Here is an 18,862-nt window from a genome sequence, read left to right as displayed (position 1 = left end):
AATAACATTCATTCTCAGGACTATCCTCACCTTAACTATAAAAGTTCAACAAAGTACCTTTTCTGGGTTAAAATCTCTCTTGCTCACTCATCCTCCTTACCCCCAGAGAGGCACTAAGTTACAACTCTTGTATACCATCCACAGTAAAACACGGAACCTAGTGTACAACATATTTAGAAAGTAAACAATAGTGTAAGATGACCTGTCAATTCTCTTATGTGTATAAGTATTCATTATGATATTGTTTGGTTTGTCCTTGATTTCAGGAAGAAAGTCCTTGACTTCTATCAGAGAAACAGTATGTCAGCACATTGTGTTGCTTTTGCTTATCGTCCAGTCAGTGAGGTAGGCAAATGACATCTGTATAAACTTGAAAATGCTTATGGACTTAAGATTGCTGAATACTGTTTATGATCGTCAAGTAATTATGGTGTTAATACAGAGAAACTTAAAACATTAAAGTTTGAAACCATGTTCAATCACCTCATGCAGGGATTAGTATTTTATCACTGATGATAAGCTCTTCCCTGTCATTGATATGCTTGAACATTGTATAAAAGGTCTTAGCGCACAAGATATTGTAAATAGACCAATTTTAGTGTATTAAAATTCAGCCTAACACAACAGACCTCAGCACAAGGCTTTGGGGAATAAACCCCACAAACTCTGTAGTTATTCCCCAGAGCCTCGTACTGGGATCTGTTGTTTTAAGCTGAATTTTAAAATGATTTCAGCAGAGCATTCGAGCAATAATGGCAAAAATTAAGTTACCAAAAAAACCTAATGGCATGGTAATATTTTGAATACAGTTAAGAAGAACTTATCAAGACTTTAGCTCTCAAGGTGATCCCGTGAGAGAAAATTGAACTTGAAGTTATCCATATTTCAATTAAAACAGACATTTCATGTTGGTTAAAAACACAATACTGTAACACACGCTCTAAGCATTCTTACGAGGTCTGACATTAACCTTCTCGAGAATGCTTGAGAATTTAATCGCGGGGTCACTTAAATAAATGAACTAAAGTGAGTTGTTTCAAGTAGTATTCCAAAAGTTACCGTGCTATGAGTAGATTTTTAGTAAATATTTTTTGCACTTATTGCTCGAACTTTGAGCAGAATCCGTCTTAATATATTGAAATAGGTCTATTGTATGCGAACTTAAATAAGTGGCTGACATATAGTATAGTGGTTGGTACATCTACTCTAGGTGATAGGGTGTAGTTACCTCCTTGGACATTTTATTTAATGTTAAGCTCTCACAGTACATTAAGGTAATGAAATTTTTGCTTTATTATCTTTGCTACCTTTCTGCTGGACAAAATTCATGTGGATGAAATGGTTGAATGGATCTGGACAGTATCATTATTTGCTAACATCCCAGCAGTGGAATATTTAATTAGCACAACACTAACTTGGCCTCAAATGTGACTGACTGTCATTATCATGATCTGTTTACATGCTTCCTGGGGGAAAATAAACATTTACATCTGTTGTGTGGACAAGCATAGTCATAGTCATTTTAAATCATTAATCATTTTGTGGTTTATTGATCTTGGTTGATTATTGGTTGAATTTATTAATAAGAGTGGAACCTGAATGTTGGGATTTGTGGGATTTAATAAGCTTCCACAGACTTGGCATACATTACAGCACATGGAGTTTGATGGGCTGAAATGTAATGGTGTTGTAGTGATGTGATTGCAAATGAATTAGTGCAGCTATGTAGAGTGGGGTGAAATTTTAGCTTTTTGTATTTTTTGTATCCTGCTATGACCCCTTACAACTAATGCAAAAAAATTTAACTAGCTGCAACCTGTGCCTGATGTAAATTTACTTTGTAAATGGTCATTGACACAACTGTATAAAGTAAAAATGTCTTATTCAACTATTGAAAAGAGTTACCTTAATTGTCCTTGTTTTAGCAGATACCAGAAGAAAATAGTGAAGATGTGTATTTAGAGTTACCCTCTTCATCTCAGTGGATTGGTAGTGAGAGTGATGAAGTAGAAAGGTTTATGAACATTTTTGTGAATCTCAACTGAAAAGCAGTTTAAGTTCCAAAGTATACTTCATGGTTATCTAACTGATCCTGGAGATTTAAGTTGATTTCTTTGTAAGTGGATGGAGAGAGAGCTCAATATAGAGTCTACAGAAGAAGATTTCTTTACATGTTCATCTGGAATATGAATTATCAATGAAGAATGATAACTTCAAGCAAGTTATATTTCTAAACTAACACAATGCTTTATTTTAAAAAGTCCAACCCCACAATGATATCATAATTTCCCATCCATCTTTGCAAAATTAAGCATGGGAATGATGGTCCAAGAGACATTTAAATTCTTAATAACACAAGTTTTGCACCCAGTAATCAAAAAAGGATTATCGACTTCAATTTACTTAAACCATTAACCCAAACAACAACTTGTGATTTGATGAAACAAAACTTTAGCCAAGATTCCCTTTCACTATGTTGAACTTGAAAAGGATATTTATCAGTCAGTTTCACAAGATACTTGCAAAGAAAGATTCCTGAATTCTCCTGACAGAAGTCAAGCCTATGACCTTCTTCACACTAATCAGATGCTCCATCACTGATGCTCCACCACAGCAAACTCAAACTTTATAAGAATTAATAAAAAAGTTGACCAACTGCTAGGAGTTACTAGCTATCAACTAAGAAGTATTGGAAATGCTGCTAGCTGCCACTAATACTATGGATGATGCCACATGGCTTTGAACAGAGTTTGCTTTTACCAAATGAGCACCACACTTACATGTTTTCAAACAATATGCCTCTTTTCATTGCAGTGTCTCTGAAATTTCAGAAGAAGAAACAGACAACCTAGGCAGGGATGATGCTTTTGTAAGTAACATGCCTTCTGTTTTTTGTTACCAGTCTGTTGACCAGCGTCAGCTTATAGACTTTCCTTGTTTTGGATATCTCAGTACAAAGTATGGCATCCAAGCATGGAAGATATTTTATCTTATTTAAAACTGAATCATTAGATAATGCAATTTGAGAGTTTTCATTGGCATAGCCATCATGGGTTATGAGCCGTTATACCATGCTTCACAAATATGGTAAGCGTATGCATGACTTTTTTGGGCATTATAGTATTTATTTTGTTTTAGTTTTCTTTATTTTGGGGGCGTTTTAAATAAAACAATTATACCACTTGTGCTTGTTGGATATGAGATCATTATAGGCTATCCAGCATCTCATATCCAATGCACCCTTTTGGAATGATTGTTAAATATACCCATATGTTGCAAAATAATAATAATATTAATAATACTAATGCTAATGCTAATACTAATACTAATACTAATACTAATACTTAACAATTAGACCCATAGTCAGCAAGGACTACGGGTCAATAGCCAGCAAGGGCTATGGGTCAATAGCCCATGAGGCGAAGCTGAATGGGCTATAGACCTGTGGCCCTTGAGGGCGAAGGGTGTAATTGTTTTAATATCACCCAACTAGTTGGACAGAAAAGGCAATAATAAAGTTAGCAAATGCAAGTTGAAGAAATATTTATTTGGGAATGAGACGAAAGAAAGCATCACGCTCGATTGCGCCAATTTCGCCACTCAAGGGCTATTACTAATAGTCCTCTAGTAGCGTGGCCAATCGAAATGCAGGATTTGTATTAGTCCACTAGTTGGGTGCTAATAATACTTATACTTGTACTATCACTAACACTGACACTAACACTAATAATAATAATAATAATAATAATAATAATAATAATAATAATAATAATAACTTTATAAGGCCCATTAAATCTAGAAGCTCTACTGAATGGTCCCTATCACAGGCTTGTATTTCAGCTGCTGGACAGCAGTGAAGGTGTCTGTCAGTAAGTCATATTGCTCATCTTGCTAGCAATAGGAAGCTTTAGAGGAGGGTTGCAGTCATCTGTGTTGAAGCCAAATGATGATGAGATCTTTTTACACATATATGTAGATGGACAGTATGAATGCATATTTAATTTATAAGTTGTTCACGTTGTACAGGCACTGTGTTGACACTGACATTTTGTTTCAAGAAAGTTAATATAGTAAGGTAAAATATATTTTAAGGTGTATCTGAGCCATTTAATATTCTGACCAGTATATAGTGCTACTAGACATGTTTGATATGTTGTTTTAACTATAGAACGTCACCGATGAGCCTCTTCATACAGATGTGGATGCAGCATCACTATTAGACAAAGTGAACATAGCTGAAAATGTAGACGGCTATCAAAGGTACTTTTAGTATCAAAGTTTGCTTTCATAGTTTGTAACTACAGCAGCTCAAACTGTAAACAGTGGTTAACTTAGTTTCTAGCTTCAGGGTCTTGAAAAAGTCCTCTTGAGCTTTCTTAATAATATTATTTTTGACCCTGGAGTAGATGCAGGCAGATCCATACAACTCATTATGCAGCTGTATGAATCTTACACTATTCATGCCAGGTTCCATTCTCCTGTACCATTTTTCCTTGGCTTCCTCTTATAAATATCTTTTCACATTCATAATTTCTTCTTTCCCCTTGAAATCTGTGTGCCAATTTATGCATGGAAACTGCACAGTAGTAGCCCCTTTGCCTCACCTTGCTCTGTCCCCTGCTAGCTGGCCTCTGCAGTCGATTCCATATGAAGCTGAAACTTCACTTGTATTGTCGTGTTATTTTAGCCTCAGTCTTCCTCTTAATATTTTAGATTTGATTTCATTGTTTTGTGTGTTTATTGACTGATAAGTTGTTCCTGTTTATTTAACTCAATGAAAGGTTTTGATTTTTCTAAACAGAATACTTGGGGGACAAATTTTCATTGGAGCAGTGACATTACAGTTTCAGGCTAAGAAGGTTTGTTAACAAGAGATTATTTCATTCTAAAAGGCCATAAATTTCTAATTTTTGTAGTTCTCCAGGCTCTGTTATTTGCAATGATTAGTACATAATTTCACTCCCAGTGTGATATCAGTTTATTAAGAACAAATGCTGATACTTTTCCTATGGTACATTGATAATAGACTGAATGAGTCAGTGCTGCTCTATATGGTGTAGAATTTTAAGTTTACTTAGTAACTCAAGTGAACGGTTTAGCAACTATTTTCAGTGAAAGTCATTGATCATGAAATTCAAGCCAATAGCCAATGGAAGTAAAGTTTTTATTGGTGACGTGAGTTAGTGAGGGGGGTAATGGTCAGTTAGTCAGTCAGTCAGTCAGTCAGTCAGTCAGTCAGTCAGTCAGTCATTTTCTCTTTTAAAGAACCCCTTAAATACAGCCACCTCATTAACATGGCCAGACTTTTGTGGCCCATCGGTAACTGGATTAATGAGGTTCCACTGTAGTTGCTTCAAACTTTATGATCTGATTTTTTTGTTTGCTATTTTGGCTCAACTGCAGATTTTAATGCTGCTTGACTTCCTACATGGCATTTGTAGAGTTTCCTCCAAAGTTGATGTTCCTATATGCATAAAATCCCTGTGTGCCCCTTGCTGTTACTGTTTGTGCTGTTACTGTTACTTTAAAAGTGGTTTGATCCATTTTTGGAACATTTTAATTGTTTCAGGATATACTTCCTCTCATTGAAGACCTAAACAATGCTGGGATCCGGTTTGTGTATTTCTCAGCTGAAAATGAAGTGAGAAGTAGGGTGAGACGTTTTTCATCACTTGTTGAACTTGTTCAATTAAATTGTAATGTCTGTGTGGAAGCCCTGTTGTCACCAAAATGCAAAATTGAGACTCTGGGAAAAGCATGGTACTTTTATAGGGATCAAACGTTTAATTTTATGTGACTAAATATTGAGTTTTGACAACTGGTAAAATTGTTAGAGATATATCCATTGTTGCTTGTTACAGCCAACAGATCTGGGTTATGAGAAGAAAATTATCAAAAAACAACAAGAGCATTGAAGAGGTGTCATGTACAACTCTCTGTCTCCTTTACTCTAGTAGACCAAAGTCCCTCAATGATATTCTTTACAATAACTGTCTAATTTCTTGCGTGCTGATTGGCTCATTTTTATCATCAATAAGAGTACAGACGAATAATATTTTAATTTATGCAAGCTTTCAAGTTCAACTTTCAACTCTCGAACTGTCAACTTTTTAACCAATGAGATTTTACGCACTTTTTTAAGTAGCCAATCAAAAAGCGTGAAAAGCTATTGACAATGTTCGCGTAATTTTGAATAAAATTCATTTATCTTTGTTTACAGCAAGTTTACGGCGTCTTTTCCCCTCATTTATTCCTGGCATTTGACCATTTTGGGGTCTTGTTATTATAAAAAACAAATTGACGTCAGTTTTTTATACGACTGTCCTCATATTGAATAATTGATGATAAATTTTGTCATAACATTGTCAAAGTTTACTGCGGAACCACTCGCCTGCAGCTCATGGTTCAACAGCCACTTTGACAATGTTATGATACAATTTATCATCAATAAGAGGACAGATGCATAAAAAAACTGACGTCAATTTGTTAAATTGCTCACTGATCCTAGATTGTGTTCACCACATTGTGACCCTAATTGGCTCGGTTCTTGTTCATTTCACCAGTAAATGAAGGAGAAAGAAGCAAACATCTTAAAATTCCAATAGTACCTCTTCCTCCACTTCTTGAAAATAAACCCCTTGCGCAAGCCTTTTGGATGAAAATAAGTCCAGGGCTTTTTATCAGAATTTTACAGTAGAGTAACATCGGCATTTTTTTGTCACTATTATAAAAATATTTGGATTCAAACTGATAACAAGAACAGCAGCCCATTAATGCTCAAACTGCATGTGTTGGTTTTTATATACTCAAAATATAGGAGGATAAAATATAAATCTAATGGAATGTTTGGTTCCATTAGGTATTTGCTGAAAGAATGGGGCTCGAGACAGGGTGGAACTGTCACATCTCTCTAAGAGAGGGCAGTCATCTATTAGAGGATCGTGGCAGTAGTGCAACAGTATCAGAGAGAAATACAGAGAGTCTTTATGACATTCAGGATGATGTAAACGTCACTGGACAGGATGGAGATGAAAAACATGTGAGCTGGTGGGGAGTTCAGGGTGATTCAGTTGAAAAAGGTAATGTAAGCTTGTTTGGGTGAGGGGTTATAGTTAAAGGGTTGCTTTGTTTCTAATGATGGATTAAAGACATGATTGAAGTTGGAAACTGAATTGCTCCTTGTATATTTTGGTTCTAAGCATGAAAACTGCGAAGTAAGTAAATTAACCCATTAATCAACAAAGGGCTTTGCTCTGGGAGTGAAGGGGGTATCATGATCTAAAAACTTGCAAGTGGCTTACTCACAACCATAGGCAAAGGAGTTAAAATCCATGCTAAAGCCAACAAAACAGAAGCAGAAACCTAACACAAAGCTTGGTCAATGTTGTATACAAATGTCTTATTAGGTGCTGTCCCCTATTTTAATGTTGGACCCTTATCTGTGAAGATGTTTGTGAAACATTTGACGGCTCAACTTTAGGATGAGGAAAGGGAAAGAAAAGAAGAAATTTGCTAACTGTGCAAACACTTTTGGGCTGGAGTGGGTTAATAGATGGACACTATTGTTACGTACAGTTCTTTGTATTTTGCACTTTCTGTGTTGAAAGGCCATAATCTGCTCTGCCAATGTTTTTCCTTTGTATGTTCATAATTTCCTATCTTGATCTTTCCAAACCAAGAAAAATAACCCAAACATATCCACAAGACACTAGGAACTATTTGTCATGCATAACAAAATATATACAGGCAAAAACTAACGATAGATAAATCCGACGTTTCGGCGACATCTTGGCGCCATTGTCAAGGGAAACTAATTAAATATGCGATTTCAAGAGTAACTAAGAGTTCAGAGTTTCTAATTTGCATAAGTTAGACAAAGACTTTAGCGCGAACTGAGTCTGATTGTACATTTAAACACGGTCGTAATTGTTTAATGAGTAACATCTCATTAATGAGACAATCAAACTTGTTGTGGCATTTTTTCAACACGCTAAAACAATTGCGAAGGTCATCCGGAATCCTGCCTGCGTGTCTATTATCATAGTGATTGCGTACTGACGAGGTCTTGCTTCTATGTCCATCAACGCGTACGAACAGATGGCCACGGGTGTAACCGACATAACCAGCATCGCACTGGTCACACTTGAAGTTATACACAACGCATTGTTGATCAATGAGCTGAGGCTTAGGTTCGCTTGTCGGGAACTCCTGGGCAAATCTTTTCTACGAGCCGCAAGATTGCCCAGGAGTTCCCGACAAGCGAACCTAAGCCTCAGCTCATTGATCAACAATGCGTTGTGTATAACTTCAAGTGTGACCAGTGCGATGCTGGTTATGTCGGTTACACCCGTGGCCATCTGTTCGTACGCGTTGATGGACATAGAAGCAAGACCTCGTCAGTACGCAATCACTATGATAATAGACACGCAGGCAGGATTCCGGATGACCTTCGCAATTGTTTTAGCGTGTTGAAAAAATGCCACAACAAGTTTGATTGTCTCATTAATGAGATGTTACTCATTAAACAATTACGACCGTGTTTAAATGTACAATCAGACTCAGTTCGCGCTAAAGTCTTTGTCTAACTTATGCAAATTAGAAACTCTGAACTCTTAGTTACTCTTGAAATCGCATATTTAATTAGTTTCCCTTGACAATGGCGCCAAGATGTCGCCGAAACGTCGGATTTATCTATCGTTAGTTTTTGCCTGTATATGTTTATCTAAATCATTGTTGATTAGAATAACAAAATATGCAATGTATTTGGACCGCAAGTCCACGACAATGGAAGAAAATTGTTAAATTGCATTAATTAAATTTGGTAGAAATCTGAACAGTAAGGATTAACCTTATCCTCAATTGTAGCCTTAAATTCTTCCAGAGCCTCTAATTTTCACTTGTGCTCCATGCAAAGAATGAAGGTTTCCCAGTTGTCATGAAAAGATAATTCACAACGAAAGGGTCTTAGTCTTTGAACCTTCATTTTTCAACTTTCATTGGCTGATTTGGGAGTTCCATCTTGTTATAGTGCTTGGTCAATGGACACAAGTATGGATATCCCATGTTGGAGAAGATAAAGAAGAACTAAGAAGGGTTTAGGTTAGGTGTATTGTCTATCATTTAATGAGCTGATTTTTTCAACTGCATGTTTATTATCCTTTCATGCTTGTTTCCAGTTTCTAATAAAGCTGAAGCAGCTGAAGTGGATCCCTTACTAGAAAGTCAAAGTGATGGCGGCACTCTGATGGGTAGCAGTCAGATATCAGCACCTGAGGATTATTGGTTCTTTGCAAACAGGGTAATAGTGTGGTGTGGGATAAGTAAAGACAACAGACTTGTGGCCTGGCAGACCTGCATAGTTTGGTTTACAGTGTGTTGGTTTGGAAAGTTACACATCTAGAACATCTGCAAGTAGTAGGTCAGCTTGTCTGCAAGTTTGTAGTCTGCACTGAACTCCACTAATATCACAAAAGGGAATTTTCTATGCTGTTTAAACCTGGGCCCAGTTGTTCAAAGGATGGATAAAGCTACCCACAAAAGAAATCACTCTCTAGTGGTTAACACATTTTACTAAACATCTTACCAAACTTATCCACTGGAGAGTGATTTATCTAACGGATAGGGCTACCTAACCTTTGAACAACTAGCCCCTGATAGCAGTTTGTTTTAATAAATGACCCTCACTTGGTCTAATCATTATTGTTCATTGTTGTCCTCAAGAAATGCAATGGAAAACTAGACTGCTTAATTTATAAAGCCCAGCTCCTTCATAGAGAAGAGAAACCTAGCCTTAACACGCAATCAGACTCCATCCATGCAAAACTATTTGTTTTGGCATACAGTATTTATAATGCTGAGTACATTACTTATTGTTATGTTTCATCTCCTCACACTACTACTGCAAACATTAAGACAGTTTGAATTTTATGTTTTGTCACTTGAAAATTCTGTCATGACGACATTGAAATGTTGTCTTAAACTTTTCTTGCTAATTTTTATCCTTAAATGTTTTTCATTGTTTCTATTTTTGAAATTAGGCCAAACTACCTAGAGGGATCCAAAACATCAGGCCTCACTTGGAGAGTGTTGATAATGTTCCTCTTCTCGTTCCACTATTCACTGATTGCAATCCATCAGGTAAAAATATCTAGAACAGATAGTGAATAATAATCAATTCACACTTGCCAGTGTTCTGTGCCAATGTGGTATGTCAATATATACAAAGCAATTAGACATTAAAAAAGTCTGTGTTAGGCTGGTGGCACATATAGCTGGAGCTTATCCCGGTTTCTGTGGCACTGAACAACTAGGAGTATTTCAACTCCCCCCTGGATGGGATGCTAATCCATCACAGGGTTACCTGTAACCCCTAGCATTAAATTTGTGGCTACTCATATTTATATGTATGTATGTAGATACACCTGATTGGAGTGAGGCACAGTGATTATAAAGGGCCTTACCCGAGAACAAAATACAGTGACTAGAGGGCTCAAAATTGGACTGCTTGACCATGTGCCGTTAGGCCATCACGCTTCCACAGTCAGACTTCAGCTAAGATAAAATTGTTTTTACGCATGAGATGAGAGGGCTGTTAACTAACATTAGCCTGTCTTGCCTGTCAAATGTTTTCGAAGTATTGGATGAGGTTAAGCTAAAATCAACAATTCATCTTGTGAAACAAATTTCATTTGACTAAGCTTGCTTGGGGTTATACGTGGAAAACAATATCATTCCCGTGTCATTTTTTTTATCAACATTGCTGAACTTGATCTGTGCTCCATTTGGTTTAACTGTATTGCCCTCTTTGTTTTGGCAGCTGTTCAGGAGATGATTTCTATCATGCAAGACTATGGAGAAGTTGTTTGTTGTGTGGGGAGTTCGTTTAATTCTGCCAACCCTGCTATATTTATCCAAGCAGACATAAGGTGAGTGCAAGTGTTGTAAAACCAGTTCACATGCTCGTTACTTTATTAGGGCCTTGTTATGGCTGTACTTCCAAATATTTCAAACAACTTCTTCCTCTATCCTCTAATGGTCAATTTGGAGCTTGTAACCTTATTAAGTTATAACAGATATGTTCAGAAAAACTTCAAACGAATGCTTCTCACTTCCTTTAATGGATGAGTCAGATTTCTTCAGTCTGTTTTCCGTTACAAAAGGTTTGTTCCTAAACTTTTCATCTGACTTCTCACTTTTTTAAACAGTCAAGTGATTGCTTCTCACATTGTAACATTTATTAATACAGCTTTTACAAATACTTAGAAACTATTCTGGGGAAGTGAAGGAAAAAATACAGGTTCCCATTCTGGGCATGGTATACAGTAAACTGAAACCCACATTTACGAAACTACATTTTTGAAGTCTGGCAAAAATAGGTTCTTTTATTTTGGGGTAGTTAGGTTCTTTATTGAAGGAGATATAGTTGTTCATCACCAGAAAAATAAATAAACTTGGGTTTGGTCCTTGAACATACAGTGTATTTGTTCACAATGTTAACCTGCCTGGTCTTGCTTGGCTAAGCAGGTTCTTATGTTTTTGCGTATTGAAATGGCAAATTTCTGCCAGCAGGTTCTTAAACCACTAGGTTCTTAAACACGGCTTTTTACTGTATCATTTCAAACAACTAAATTCCAGACGTGTTTTTTTTGTGCGGCGATGTCGTTGAAAGAAAAGCTAAGATTTCTCATGAGAAAATGTTAAGATTAACTAATATGTGAGCTGTGCTGATATTGTTATCTTAAATTGTTTAGTATTGCAGTGGAACCGCTCTTCCCTCAGCTATGCTTAAAAGGCCTACCAAAAGATTTCCGATCAGGAACTCCGAAACTTGGACATGAAAATACTAGAGAAAAACTCCATAGAAGGTTCAGTGATGAACAGTCCACTGAGGAAGAAAGTGGTAAGTAAGCTTATGATAATGGATGTAACTGGGGGAGGGACATAAAATAGAATAGTTTCAGACTTAAATTTAACCAGAATCATCTCTTACATAAACTGTGGGTCCAGTTAAAGTCAATAGGCAATTTCCGAATTACCTTTAGCCTCTCCGAATTACCTTAAGTTAAGCCTCTTTCTCAAAGCGAATCTTGGCGCCCATCCTTTCACATGAAAATGGTTGCTGTTACTGTTACTGTTACCGTTACCATTACTGTTACCGTTTCTGTTAATGATCTTTGTCTTTACCTCAAGTGTACACTTTTTTATTCTCTGCCCAAGTACTAACCAGTATTTACCTCATTGTATTTCCTGCAGAGCTTTCTCCACTTGAGCTGAGTGCATTTCTTAATGCCCTGCCATGTTCACTGGCATTCCACAGAGATGCAAGTTTTGGATTTAAGGATCTAATAAAAGAGGTGCTAAAAAGTAGCAACAAACCTTTCTTCAAACAACTGTTTAGAAATTGGCAATAATAAATACTAATGACAGCAGAAGTAAAATTCAGAAAAATAAGCTGCTGATTAGTACATTACTGTTGCTGAAAGTTTGGCACTGTCCACACTATGCCAGAGGAATTTAAAGATGGAGGTTCATTTCTCATTTCTATGGTTAGGCCTACTGTTCACACACTAATGCATCACAAAAATGGGGCTTTTTGAAAATGATCTTCAAACCAGAGGTATTTGAAAATGCCGGCTCTTGTTGGGCACAACGTGTTGCACACGTTTGGCCACCCTGTTGTGACGTGCTGCAACGTGTTGGGTGTTGTTGGAAATGAAGTGCTCACTATAATTATGTGATTTCCCTGACTGAATTTTCGTCCAGCATCAATCTAAAATAACCAGTGATTGTTGCATTTTTAAATTCCTTCGGTGTAGCGTGGGCAGAAAACATTTAATATATATTTTCATAGTGAAAGATCCGTTTTCAAATTCCTTCGGCATAGTGTGGAAAGGGCCTCAATACTCTTTGATAAAACTCAGTTATTTACGTGCAATAAAATATCTAAGCATACTCTAGGAATCAAGTTGACTCATAGGTTTAAATCAGTGTCTGTCTGACTGTGTGAGAATTAAGTACTATTTTAAACGATCACATGAAACACGGTACCGTACTTGTTTCATGGATAGTAAAAGCGACCACTTTCAACAAAAAAATGCCTTTTTACTTTGCAGGCACGCCGACTGTGCTTTGGACTCAGAAACTGCTTTTCCTTTATGCTTTCCTGTCAGTTAGTACTATCTGCCGTGATGTTCCTATCATCATGTTTTCTCCTTCCACCACCCTTCACAGGCCTTCATCTGCTGTGGTTGTCTTGCCTTATAGTCCCCCTGTTGAGTCTGTCTTTGATTGGTTCACCAGCTGATCAAGGTCTCATGACAATGATAACAGGCAAAAATGACAGAAACTTCAAAGTAAGTAACCCAAGTTTGTAAATTTAACTGTAACAAGATCTACAACCACCAACCCCGGAAAGAAATCAAATCAATGAAACTATTAATTGTATTCTCACAAATACATGTACAGCTCAGCTCTGTTGACCCTCTTTCTGTCATGACTGGCCAGTTGTTGCACTTGCTTATACATGTACATGTGTACACAATTTATACACAATAGGACCCCGCTAATTCATACCTGGTGATTTCAAACTAAAAACCATTTCCCTTATATTTGCCCTTCAGTCATTTACTACTGGCTATTTCGAACTCCTGTTATGTTGAACTATTTTTCATTTCCCCAGGAAGTTCGAAATAGCAGGGTACAACTGTATTACTAACAGTATTTATTTATTGATAGGTGTATTGCCAGTGAAAAATAACCCAAAAAGCAGTTTATCAATACGTTTATTTACCATCGACACTATTTTCAAATGTTATTTTAGTAAGAAGTTCTCCTCACTCATTCATTGCTGTTTTTCCTTTTTAGGATATCACACATACAGTTTGCTTCTTCTTCAGTGTGTGTTTTGTTCCCTCCATTTGTATCTGCTGTTTTGTTCTTTTCCCTTTAAATCTTCATGGAATTTGCTTGTCTCGGAACCAGAAATCTACCAGCTGTCACTTCCTCTTTGGATTCAGGTAACAATGAAATTATAGAGTAACTTTAGTAAGCAGTTTTGGTAGTTCGTGCTAGTTTTGTTTGTCATGCAATTTGCAAAACATTTGCACATATCTGTAAATTCTGGCTCTTCAGCGTGTTGAAAATATATTTGTTACTGCATAATTTACAGTGCTACATTTTTGGAAGACCCTGCATTCCTTTTAAACCCGTGGCTAAAGGATCGCAACATTTCAATGCAACGTATCGCAACATTGTTGGGCACAACATGTTGCACACGTTTGGTGACTCTGTTGCGACGTGCTGCAACATGTGGCGTGTTGTTGGCTCCGGTTTTAAAACGGTCAAATTTGAGCCAACAACTCCTAACACAACGCAACAGGGTGGCCAAACGCGCGCAACATGTTGTGCCCAACAATGTGGCGATGTGTTACACTGAAATGTTGAAATCGTTTGGCCGGGGCTTAACCCAACATATAAAAACATTAACAGATAGTGGTGCTGTTTAATATTGTTTCTTACTTCAAAGTTCTTTGAGTTGGCCAACATTGTTCTGTTACCAAGAGTTCCACTTGCCAGACATGCTCTCTAATACAATAACCTATCAAAGGCGTTACAGATTATCAGCATTATTGGAACAAGTACTGTATAGCATTGGAAATTACATCACAAAACATTTTGTTTAAATTTTGTACGTCAACTTTAGGAACAGCACTGAACTCTGGAATGGTTTGGGACAGAGCCACATTCAAGCCTTAGCCTTGGCTCAAGATATCAATGTATTTTTTCTCGTTCTTCTTTTTGGTATGTTTGTAGTTTAAGAGAGCTATTGGAAGCCTTAGCGTAATAAGAACTTACTGTAAGAGCTTTAATTTGAGGTAGATAGTTTTAACGTTTTTTATCTATCATTTGCTTGCTTTGAATATGTCATTTCCCTGGGTTTTAACATTTCTCTGAATTTGGGCATGTCAAAGATTGTCTTTGTGAGATAAGCGCACTGGTCACTTTCTGTTCCAGCTCTTTTATTTATCTCTTTGATATATCATACCAGTGATTAGAAAATTGATGCACAGTGCAGAGGTATCAACAAGTTTAGACTCCCTGGTATCACAGCAGCCTGGGTTAAACTGCCCTCCATACAGTAACTGGTGTTTTCTTTTTTTTTTTTTTTTAATTTTTGTGAATGTACAACTTTTTGAGTGACAAGATCTAGGGAGAGATTCTGGGGTCGACTCTTTATTGCAGCAACTCAAGAAAAGACACACCTTTACTCTGCCCCCTGCTCCTCTATTTCTTTGTCAAGCGTTTTTAATGTTAAAACATTTCGAGAATGTTACAAACTCTGGCTGACTCTATGCTATATCCATACATTATATTACATGCTTGCATACATAATTATATGATTAAGCCTTCAATAGCGTTGTTACATGCACATATGACTAGGTGTACAGCCATGCCATTTCCTCTATGTTTGAGTAAGAAAGAGGCAATCCTCACGTCAACCGTTCAACAACTTTCCTCTGTTTTTAGCACCTTAGAATCCACCTTTTATTTTTGTATATGTGCACTTTATCCATCACTGCACTAAGAGATGCCTTTTATGTTTGTCTTGCAGTATTTATGTCTTCAAGTTATGTGCATCGTCTACATTTGTTGTGGCGAAAATCACCATTTGCGAACAAGTCCTGGATCATTTCAGTAATTGTTATGTATGTGCCCAGTGAATGATCTAGTTCAAATTTCGTTTTTAAACTTCTACTACTTGAAAAATTCTTACATTTTTAGAGACGTCTAAATTACCTGTATGACTTTCTTTTACTTATATCACTCTAACTTATTTTTGGATCCTGTAGTTTATTACTCCAGATAGTCTACTTTGCACTGTCTCAAGTTGGGTGGAGTCAACATGCCTCTCTAGTGTACCACCTCAGTGATGTACCGGTGCCTTCTGCAGTCATTCTCGTTCTATGGCCCATTGTTGCTCTTGCAATTTGTGAGTTGTTTAAAAGACGATACATCAAGTAAGATCTGTTTTGCTTTGAATTCTCTAACTCTATTTCGTATTTTCCCCAACTCATAATGCTATGTGTTTTGGGTGATACATTGCAAATAAAAGGTTAACATCTAAGAGTGAAATGAATTCGGCAGCATTTAATATTATCAACTCTGATTTCGTGAACTCTTGATATCTTACACCCACAATTACTCAAACCAGTAAATTTGTATCATTATAATATCAATATCTCAAATTCTCAGTTTCTGAAACTAATTTTTTGGGGGGGAGGTTTGAGAAACTGGGTTTTCAATGTATGTCCCTTTTGATCACGTAGCTTAAGAAAACAATGGAAATGGGAGCTTATGCACAACTTAAGATCACTCTTGAGTTTACAAGATACATCAATCTGTATCGCGCATTCAAGTTTCAAATTCATGCCACAGAAATGTTTATCGTGTGATGCAGTCGCGTCATTGTCAAAATAACGGACTTGTAATTCCAGTCATAGAAAATGATCAATGACTATAAATATCTTAGGAGCTATAGTTTACTAGGAAGACTACATGTACTACTATGAATGTGTTAGTCAAACAGACAGTTTGCTTATTTGTGTTGAACTAGGAAAATATGTCAAAATGTACCTTTCTGTAATTTGCTTGTTTTATGTTTGCAGGGAAAGAATCAGATTTCAAAGGAGAACCAAGCTTAAGTTTGGAACCAAATTAGGCATGAATTCTCCATTCTGAAAAACTTCTTTTTTTAATGTTTTGTCCACTTTCCATAAAACCAGTAGATTTAATTTTCTGTTTAGCAAAGCAATGATAATTACATGTAAATAGAAAGTGCATCTATAGGTCTTTTAGAAATTCAAAAGAAATGACAACAGTATTAGAGAATGGTAAAAGCAGTGAATGTGGACTTCCTTAAATACTCTAATCCATGTTCAGATCACAAATTGACACAAATTTTCACTCTTCATAACAATATTTTTTTATTGTTATCCCTATTGCTGGAGGCAATAAGCCTTTCCTTTTCAAGGTGGCAAGCCAAGACAATATCTAGTTTTTTTGCTTTGTGTTGCTTATTTATGATTTGAATTAAATCCAGTTCCCCAAAAAGGTTTTAGTAAGAAATAAATAATTATTCCCTGGACGGTTTTAGTGGAATATTTTTTTACAGTACTGCTGTTTATTCCTGTTAGCTAATTCTTTCTCTATTGTTCAAAATGTAAAAAAAATAAACCTTTCAATGATGTTTTCAATATAATTAAGTTTTAATGTTTGACTGAATACTTCTGCCCACCAAACTGCAATGGGTCATACAGGTATTGCTGTCATTAAGGGCCATAACCCGTAACACCTGTTACGGCTGAGTATGCTTGATTTGCCCTTGATGCTACGGGTGAAATTGCCTGCTGTTGAAAGGATTCACCCCAAAGAAACAAGTTTGCTACGGGCGTGGAGGCGTACAGGCGACTCGAAACTTAATGACAGCCCTGGCACAGGTACTGGCTTGTATTTCCCTCAGAAGATCCTACAGTGCAGCTAACCAAGGCCACCTTCCCAACAAGAACCAAACAACCTTTCAGACTGAAATTAAAGAATTGCAATGGCAGTTGTTTAACCCTATTAGTTTTTAGTGCAGTATAACAAATAAATAAAGGAGATAAAGGTCCAAAAAGCGTGAGTTCTAATGTCCGTAATAGATTGAAATTTGGCAACATGTCTAGGAAAGACCTATTGTGTACGAAAATGTTAAAAAAAAATGGATATCGAGAATTTCATCATAGGGGCACTTTAAGAGTAATTGCCACTAAAAGTCAAAGAAATCGTGGCCACGGTGGAAAAATCGATTTTGCTCATACTTTGACAGTTTGAAGGCCTAGGTAAGTAACTGGAGGAAATCAATTTAGTTTTTTTTGAAATATCCAATATAACGGCAGAAATTCACGAAAAACGCTCATCGTACCGAAAGCTCAGATTTCACTTCGAGATAATCCGAAATTTTACACTTTTCAGCTTCTTGCTGTACAGACGTTTACATCGCTGTGAAACGTTCTCAACTTTAAATGTATACATTGATTCTTCTTTAATCAAGATAGAGTGATTATTTTCATTTCTTGTGTTTTCTGAGCGAACCGAGCTCCAATTAAGTAGATATACTTTTCTAATTGAAACAAAACTCAAAAGTTATGCAAATTCAGTGAGGAAGAAAGCTGACCGGTAGTGCTTCAAATCGTCTGATATTTTAGCAAAAGACAGCTCAGTCAATGAATTTTAGGTATACAGTTTCATGTTTGGAAATCTAGTAGCAATTTTGCATGAACGCCGATTAAACAAAATTCAAGAAAATTGCAATTCATCCCCTTTGAAATTTGCAATGTAACGCAACACGCCAAAATAGGTAAATATCTTTGGTTCGCTTAAGACTACACAATCAAAGCATATTAATGTCTTTAACGTTTGAAACGCTTTAGAAATAGTATTTAACTTAGAAATTGCCTGTAATAGCGAAAAGACATAAGTAGAACCAAACTTAATCACACCCTAACTCTCCCTGCTTTGTGTCACGCATGATATTCTTGGCCGATGCTACAAACCAAACACGTGTAAATCCGTTGGCTCTAGTAATCTCAACTGATTCCTATCTAGAAAAATCTCTTATGATGTAGGAGATTTTGTTTTACTTATAGAGGATTGACTAGTTAACCCGCTAAAAAATAATAATAAGTAAATTAAAAAGGCGGCATTAATCATACAAATCGGAACGATAAAAATTTATTTTATTATGGATTTAATAAAGGCCTTGCACTTGCGCTACCAATAACCTGGAAGAGGCAGGGAAGAGCAAGGATGTTCGGGACGGCTAAAA

At 36.5% G+C, this 18,862-nt stretch overlaps 1 protein-coding gene across 2 annotated transcripts in view; it reads left to right on the top strand.

Moving 5' to 3' along the window:
• The window catches only part of LOC110065205 (transmembrane protein 94-like), a 33,368-nt gene extending 15,697 nt beyond the window's left edge, over positions 1-17,671 (top strand). The window contains exons 19-36 of one of the 2 annotated variants that reach the window (XM_089288935.1): positions 267-345; positions 1,929-2,014; positions 2,815-2,869; positions 4,169-4,260; positions 4,802-4,859; positions 5,570-5,653; positions 6,860-7,079; positions 9,177-9,298; positions 10,038-10,137; positions 10,817-10,925; positions 11,751-11,899; positions 12,253-12,353; positions 13,113-13,352; positions 13,864-14,015; positions 14,702-14,799; positions 15,611-15,704; positions 15,849-16,016; positions 16,665-17,671. In XM_089288935.1, coding sequence (XP_089145061.1) covers positions 267-345; positions 1,929-2,014; positions 2,815-2,869; positions 4,169-4,260; positions 4,802-4,859; positions 5,570-5,653; positions 6,860-7,079; positions 9,177-9,298; positions 10,038-10,137; positions 10,817-10,925; positions 11,751-11,899; positions 12,253-12,353; positions 13,113-13,352; positions 13,864-14,015; positions 14,702-14,799; positions 15,611-15,704; positions 15,849-16,016; positions 16,665-16,737 — 2,080 coding nt within the window. In that variant the 3' untranslated portion in view covers positions 16,738-17,671. Of the gene's footprint in view, positions 1-266; positions 346-1,925; positions 2,015-2,814; positions 2,870-4,168; positions 4,261-4,801; positions 4,860-5,569; positions 5,654-6,859; positions 7,080-9,176; positions 9,299-10,037; positions 10,138-10,816; positions 10,926-11,750; positions 11,900-12,252; positions 12,354-13,112; positions 13,353-13,863; positions 14,016-14,701; positions 14,800-15,610; positions 15,705-15,848; positions 16,017-16,664 lie in introns of both variants that reach the window. The other variant, XM_089288934.1, reaches the window with a different exon arrangement.
• The last annotated feature ends 1,191 nt before the right edge of the window (positions 17,672-18,862 follow it).

The sequence above is a fragment of the Orbicella faveolata genome, unplaced genomic scaffold (assembly GCF_042242905.1).
Source record: "Orbicella faveolata isolate gen_17 unplaced genomic scaffold, um_ofav_v1 contig_2, whole genome shotgun sequence".
Lineage (NCBI taxonomy): Eukaryota > Metazoa > Cnidaria > Anthozoa > Scleractinia > Merulinidae > Orbicella > Orbicella faveolata.
The sequence above is the reverse complement of the archived record's forward strand: the minus strand, read 5'-3'. Positions and strand labels throughout refer to the sequence as shown.